The 7,519-nt window shown below is 59.0% G+C and overlaps 1 protein-coding gene across 1 annotated transcript; it reads right to left on the minus strand.

Annotated features, from left to right (window-relative positions):
- Positions 1 to 4,163: 4,163 nt before the first annotated feature.
- Positions 4,164 to 6,144, minus strand: ANKRD34C (ankyrin repeat domain 34C). Its single transcript, XM_047086502.1, has 2 exons — positions 6,092 to 6,144; positions 4,164 to 5,781 (listed from the first exon to the last, which is right to left on the minus strand). Exon 2 carries the CDS (start codon positions 5,737 to 5,739, stop codon positions 4,183 to 4,185), a length of 1,557 nt encoding a protein of 518 aa, XP_046942458.1. The 5' UTR covers positions 5,740 to 5,781; positions 6,092 to 6,144; the 3' UTR covers positions 4,164 to 4,182.
- Positions 6,145 to 7,519: the final 1,375 nt, after the last annotated feature.

Consider the following 7,519-nt stretch of genomic DNA (forward strand, 5'->3'; position numbering starts at 1 on the left):
ACATGTGCTGTCTGAGCTGCAGGGTTCCTGCAGGGCCAGTGGCTCAGATGCCCCCTGCCCAGCCTGACCCCCACCCGGCCCCCGCCCGGCCTCGCAGGACGCACCATGGACCACTCCCCTCTACCGTTTTGTTCTGGAAGGGGGCGAGGTCCGCTCAAGGGACCCCAAACTTCCAAGCCTTTTATCAATCCTGGGAATGCGCCTCCCCCCACTCCAGGTGGGCCACTGTGGCCTTACCCCCCATCACTTCTCCTCCCCCCGCAGGGTCCCTCGTAATCTCTCCTCAAAGGATTCGGAAACTCGTGGGCCTGCTTTTCCTGAAGATAGAAGTGGGGAAGGGACATCCTGAAGCCAGTCCTTTTTTGTATTTTTGTTGACACAATTTCTTTCAACCGTCTAGGGGAGGTCCCAGAGGTAAGGTTGGAACTGTCCGGAGAGTCAGGGAGTGTGGATGAAATTTGAATCACAGAACTCTGGACTTTAAGAGACAAGGGCTAGTCCATTGGATTCTTACGCTCTGCCCCGGAGCAGGACCTTGTGTAACACTCGCCGACACTAGAAGCAGGGCCCCAGCAGGGCCAGCCCAGCGACTGCTAAGTCCCCACAGGTGGCGTGTGTCAGACAGCCCCAGGGGAGGCCCGAGCAGTGAGGCCAGAGGAAGGAAGCCCAGCTCTCCCAGGGGAAATGCCCCTCTCATCCTTTGCCCCTTTCTAACTGAGAGCGAAACTCCAACACTTCACTTACACTTTTGTGTAAGCAAAAATTAATTTTCAAAATGATGAGTGTGTAAAATATTGGGTGTCTGCTAAGGTAGACGTTATGGGGCAGTCACGTCAACCCTGTCGTAAGGAAAAGGTAATATTTATCGCTGAGATTTCACTACAGAAAAACGGAAAATGCTATTGAACGATTGCAGAGTATCTTTTATTGACGTGTTAGAAATGCCTAACAGTTCCGATACATGGATTTTGATACATCTTTGAGCACGTCGTCGGCTTGAGGCTAGAGTAGAACGCCGTAGAGAACGAGCTCAAGCAACAGGGATACGTCCAAAGCACCAACACAGAGGCAGACGGTCAGACACAGCCTGCGTTTTGCAGGATACCGTTCACTGGATGAAATTCTAAGAGAATTGACAATGATTCAAACAAACAAGTAAAACAAAAACCGGCTTTGGAGTGTCTGGAAATTAAACCGAAGTCCCAGACTTTAAACTTTAGACTCGTGTCCCATATTTTGATAAACGTTCCGGAAGGTCTCAAGTGGATGGGTTGTTAAAACCACAGATGGCAGCGAAATTCTGTAGTGACGCCAGGATCCCGAAAAGAAAAGCTAATCTCTGACCTACGAAGCACATTTGAATCTAAAATATGCTTTTAAGAAGCATCGTTGTGAGGTTTGTTAACCTGGACAAAATCGCCTACTTATGCACGAACCAGGATAAAGCGTATGGTGGGCACACCAGGTTGGAACGGCCTAATTCAGCTACTGCATCGTCAAACAGGGATGAGACAGGGACGATCCGGTGACTGTCTAGAGGAAGGCCAAGGGGAGGGGCACAAGTGACCGATGCAGGCGGGGAGTGCCGTGACAGCGCCTGCCACAGGCATCCGGGGACGGACAGGTCGCTCCGGCTGAGTAGCTACCACGTTTCGCGTTTCACCTGAGCTCATCGCTATGGATGTGCCGTGCTCGCTACCAAGATGAATCGGGCTTTCCGGTCTTGGCTGAAGGTTCAGACAAATGCTCGTGTGCAGCGCTGCTCCCCCGCAGTTAGATGCAGGGCTTTCACCAGCACGAACGACGCTTGGAGAGCACTGGCCGCACGTGCGTGTGCACACACGTGTGTGTGTGCGTGCGTGATGTGCTGACAACAGCGGTTGTCTGTACGGTTCTCTCTGTAATGCTTCGGAGGGTTGTTTCTCTGCCGCTCATCGTGTGCCTTTGGTAGGAACCATTCGAGACTAAAGGGCCCTGGAAAGAACACGGATTGTCCACACTAAACCAAGTCCGCGAGCCCTCGGTTTGCGCGAGTTTACGAGCTTTTCTTCCCTCCCTGCAAGGAGCACAGGGCCACGGGCACTTCCGTTTGTGTTTGCCGGGAATCCTGAGAGCCCGACCACAGTCGTCCTACAGAAGCACAGTTCGAACGGCTTCGAGTGAGGGGCAGGGCCGAGCCAGCCAGACCGCGTGCGGCTTCGTGGGTTTTGACTTGTTCTGGCACCGCCTTCTCCTGGAGCGGCGGTGATCAGCCGAGGTGATGGCGCCCCCCAGCGGTCTGACCTTGTCTGGAGCCGTTTCTGGTTGTCGCAATTCGGGGGAGAATGCTGCTGGCATCTAGCGGGTGGACCAGGACAGCCCCCACGGCACAGAACGACCCAGCGTAAAGTGTCAGTGGTGCCCAGGCTGGGCACGGGCCCGCCCTGGAGGAAGCATCAAAAAATGAACATTTGGCTTCTCTGTGAGCATCGTTGGTCGTCAGCACTTTTGTTCGGGATGCCCCGGTAAGGGTCTAGCAAGTGTCGTCGCAGAGACGCTATCGTATGAGAAGCGGATGCGGCAGAATTTACTTTACGAGTGTACTTGGGGCTCAGGACTACGGAACCACGGAGGAGCTCAAGGAGATACTTGAACTTTTCAGCTGGACTTGACTGCGTTCCGTGTGGGATATTACGTATAACTTGTAGATTCTGAAGCCTCAGAGGCCTGGAGATGTGCGGGAGACCGGGCGACCCCTCCTCGCCCCGGGTGCGGCACAGCCCATTTTGCAGACAACCGAGTGGAGGCTTAGAAAAGCCGAAGTCCCCAAGCTGGGAAATGACGGAACAGAGTTGCAAACCCAGACCTCAGAGCCTCTACTCCTTCCTCCACGGGAGGCGACCCCCAGGGACCACATTCTTCCAACCAGAGAGCACACGAATCTGAGCAGCAGGAGGGAAAAATGAACGGGAAAACGACCAGGCCCGTCATCTGAAATGTGGCCCCGTCACACCAAGCGTGCTAAGTCTCTGCTTCCCTTCCTGGGTTTGTGCAACGGCTGGAAAGCGTCACCCGGCTTATCTCTACAAACCTCCCGCCACGTAGACACTTCAGATAATTCGCAGAAACCGGATTTCTCTGGAGTTACCTGGACAAGAGCAGGGGAGACGCCAGTCTGCACCCCCGGAAGTTTTCGGGCTACAACACCCGATCCACTCCCCGCCACTCCCTCCAGCCTGAGAACCTCCCACTTGTGCTTTCCGCGTGTGCGCGGCCCAGCGCTACGTATTGTTCTGGCTTTGGGTGGGTGGGGGGTTGTCACCGACTTTTCAGAAGAACAGGCAAGAAACAGGTCTATTCTGGAAACCGTATCACATTTACCTCCAAATTAATTACCAGACCCTGGCTGTGTCTTCCCAAGATTTTGGCACGGCTCACGTCAGGGCAGGCGGATGAGGCCGATTTCACATCTGACGCGCCGATGACGACGGCACATCGGAATCTGGGGGACGTGTAGTTGTATCTGGGGACTCACAGCACATCCAGATGAGCACGTGAACACAGTGTGATAGGGGGGTTTGGGAAGACCGTGACCGTGCCGAGCAGGACACTGCCCCATGACCCGGTGACAGGCAGCCAGAGCCCCCGTGATGGGGGGGGGCCTCCCCCCCTCCCCGCCTTCTGGTGCTTCTGATGGGGGCTCTGTCCCCCCTTCTCCACCTTGGGCTGACACATAACACGCAGCTTGCCAGATCTCAGGGGCCAGTTTCGAGCTTTTGCACACATGACAAATTCTAAAGCCTCATTTCCTTTGTAGGCACTTTATAGATTTAGTACTAAGGGCATGCTTTCACTGCCGTCCTGGGATCTAAATTCTAGTTTGTCTGGTGGAAAGGAACTGAGGTCAGGGGCCTAGATCGCCGTACCACCTGCGTTACTCTCAAACCCCAAAGGTTTTCTTCCCTCGGAGAAATTTATTTTCGGTAACCTCATCCCCAGAACCCAATTAGCCTGAGCCCTTTCCAAGCAAACCCGTAACAACCCACGATCATTTCAGAAGGGAAGCGGGGCCTTGTTCCGTACCCTGTGAGGCGGGCCGCACAGCAGCACAGGGGGACGGGCGGGAGGAAGAGGGCCCACACGGCTGTGTTGGTCCGGATCACGGTGCCTGTCGTCGGGTACGTGGAGACCCTCTGGAAGTGTCTAGGCCATGATCTCCTCGAAGCCAGACAGCTGTTTCACATGCTCGACCTGCATGGAGTGCCTCCGGAGTAGTTTCTTTTGGCCCCTCGAGTCAGCTCTCTTCGGTGAGCTGGGAGCCACGGGCAGCATGGATTTTAGGCCGCTGGCAAGCGGAGAAGAAGGTTTGCCGCCGGGCCTGATATCCGGGATGGGTGGGTTCAGATTTACGTTTAAAGGCGGAAGGAAGCCGGGCCTGGTGTGCGAGATGCGGTCCAGCAGCAGAGTCCCAGAACCTCGCCTTTCCAGAAGAGGCGGTGGCCTGGGGCGCGCCGAGCTGGGGGAGGTGCTGGGCGCCGCGTCCAGGGACTCGCGGGAGCCGTTCGGCCTCTTCCTCTCGAGGGGCCCTTTGCCCGACTCCAGGGAGACGGGATTGAGCTGGTCGGCCCCTGGCTGCGGATCGAAATCGTACGGGTCATTTTCCAGCCGCTTGCGGGACACTGCTGGACTGACTCCAGGCTTCTCCTGCTCCACAGGGAGAGTCCCCCTTCTGGCCACACGAGGGTGGGACGCCTGGCCCTTGTCGTAGGCGGCCTTCCAGGATGCGGGTGCCGGCGAGGCTGGGATCTTCAGGATCTGCTCTGTGAATGTGGGGAACAGGGCGGGGTCTTTGCCGTCGATACTGCTGGCTCTGGAGAGCGGCCCCCTTTTGGGGAAGGACACGTCGCTAATGCTCTTGACGCCCTCGCTGTCTGTGCCCACGCCGTGGGCGTCGTCCTGACGCACGTAAGCAGCCAGCACGGACGGCGCAATCAGGCCCCAGGGTTCGGACTGGAGCCTCTTCAGCTGGGGCAGGCGAGCTCTCTTGAGGTTCCCAACTTTCCTGGTGGGTGACCCAGGCTCGTTGAGAGCCTTGGCGGTGTGGCCACCACTCGGATGCCCCGTTTGGACGCTGAAGAAGTCGTCCTCCCGCTCGCTGGGCGGAGCGCCCAGGCCCGGAGCCTTCAGTTCGACGTCCGAGGGAGACGCGCACAGTGGAGGTGACTGTCTGTCTTCCACTTTGGGTGACGGAGGGACGTTAAGGTACTGTTTGGCGGTTTGGGCGCCCGCTGATGATTTATCTGTGGTGATGATGATCACCTCCTTCCCTTTGGCTTTGCAGGCGTCGAGGAGATGTCTCAGGGCGTCTTTGTCATCCGCGTGTATCGCGTAAACCAGAGCCGAAGCCCCCGTGCGGTCCTCGAGGCTGGGGTCCGCGCCGTTCTCCAGGAGCAGGGAGACCACCTCTCCTCCGGCCCTCCTGATGCAGGCGTGGATGAGGGCCGTCTTGCCAGACTTGTCCTGGATATTGGGGTCCGCCCTGTTGTCCAGCAGGTACTTGACCATCTTGGACTTGCTGATGCTCTGCTGGTCCACGTGCTTGGTGATGCAGGCCACCATGAGAGCCGTCTCGCCTTTGTCATTGCTCTCGTTGATGTAAGCGCCCCCTTCCAGGAGGAGTCTGGTCAGCCTGAGCCTCCCCAGCCACACGGCCTTTAAGAGTGAGTTTCCGTCGGTTCTCAGTTCAGTGTCCTCCTCCATCGCGCTGGCCTCCGCGCCTCCGAGCCACCGCGGCGACCAGACCTAGCGAGGGAAGAAGAGAGAAGCATGGCGTGCGTTCTGGAGGGGCCCGGGTGCTGATGGTGCGGCTGTCACGGGGCTGGATGCGGTCCTGTCCCCGCCTGATCCCAGGTGAGGCCACCTCGGCCGCATCGTCCAGCTCGTCTGCGTCCGTCTCTTCATCTGTGATGTGGTGGGAGGGACGGTGGCGGCCGCCCGGTGAAGCCACGCTGGGGGTTACGGAAGAGCGGACAGAAAACATCCACGCAGGACAGCAGCTGACATAAACCTGGCAAGCGATCGCACACGCGGGGGCTGCCCGCCCCACACTCACCTCAAATGCCGCTTAGGAAACTCCGCTCCATGCCCACGGGCACCTGCGTCCCACGAGGGAAGGCGTGTGTCCCCCCGGGTCACTGCCGCAGCGCCGACATCGGGCGGCGATTCACACCCCATGGGTCACCTCGTAGATAGCGGATGCGCTGTTCTCCCAGGCGGGCATCCGAAAGGCCGGGAGGGAATCCACCAGAAACACGGGTTCCTATCGCGATCGGGGAGGAAGCAGAGAGAGAATCATCGCAAAGCAAACTCAACCTCGCGGCAGCCCTGATGTCACAACCCTCCCCTCCTCCCCCTAGTCTTCCAGAATAACGCCAATAACGGCCTTCCCGTGGGCAGGTACGAGGCGGAGGGCGGACGGGACCGCACGTTGCTCGCAGGCGTCACAGGGCACAAAGCTCAGGCTGCAGCCTCCTCCGCCGGGGTGAGTCTGCGGCCTCCGAAGGCTTTTCCGCTTTCGTCCTCCCCGCGGCCGCCGCCCGGTTCCCGCACCCGGAGCCTCCAGGCCGGGTGTTGCCGGAGAGCCTTCCCCGAATTCATTCGGACAGGCGGGCCCCCTCCCTGGCCCAGGCGTCTGCCGGCACAGCCCCTCCACGCGGACTCCCGTCCCTCCTGCCGAGGAGGGGCCGCGGTTCCCAGGGTTCCTCCTCGCCCGGTGGGCACCACGGCTTCCCGACGCCACTGCCGCGAGCGGCGGCCAGCGGTTCACAACGTCCACCGGCCCGGAAGTCAGAGCCTGGCTTGGCCGAACGTGAGAGAGGGATTCACACCCCTCACAAGCGTTTCATACGTTCACAGACACTTGCTGTTTGTTTAGAAGGCCCAAACCGCACTCTCCTGTACACACGCACACGCGTACGCACGCCTCGACGTCGCTCTCTTCTGAAGCCACGACGGCGGACGACCCAGCTCGTCTCTCTGCCTCCAACCGCCGTGTCTCGGTGTGATCTCGTTGCTGTTGTGGGTGTTCCCGCGAGATCTTCTGCAGCAACGTGACCACCGTCGCGAGTCTCTGTCCCCCCGTGCTTCCGTCTTCAGCCTCCTACGGGTCTGTGTGTGTGCGGGTGTGCACACAGGTGTGCGCATTCACGTGTGGGGTGTGCGTGCGGGTGTGCACATAAGTGTGAGCATGTACATGTGTGTGCGTGTGTGTGTGCGCGTGCGCACACACGGGCGCTGGCCTTTCCCTTAGGCCCCACCATCCCTGCTCGGCACTGGCGCTGCGCACACAGGGTCAGGGTGTCGAGGTCTGTGTGCGGCTCTGGACGTTTGCAGCAGGATTTCCGGGCGCTACATAACGGAGCGGGAACGTGCAGTGAGGGTGCGAGGTCTCCGCTCAGCGAGGGCCCTTCGTGTGCTGGCGCATCGCCCCCAGGGCCACCAGGACTCCCGCACACACCATCCGTCCGTCTGTCCACCCAGG

The sequence above is a fragment of the Lynx rufus genome, unplaced genomic scaffold, assembly GCF_022079265.1.
Source record: "Lynx rufus isolate CCGP_SWC_20201006 ecotype Redwood Valley unplaced genomic scaffold, mLynRuf1.p SCAF_21, whole genome shotgun sequence".
Taxonomy (NCBI): Eukaryota; Metazoa; Chordata; class Mammalia; order Carnivora; family Felidae; genus Lynx; species Lynx rufus.

Excerpts from the sequence above, each read along its gene's own strand:
- ANKRD34C (XM_047086502.1), bottom strand. The coding sequence starts at position 5,739 with ATGGAGGAGGACACTGAACTGAGAACCGACGGAAACTCACTCTTAAAG.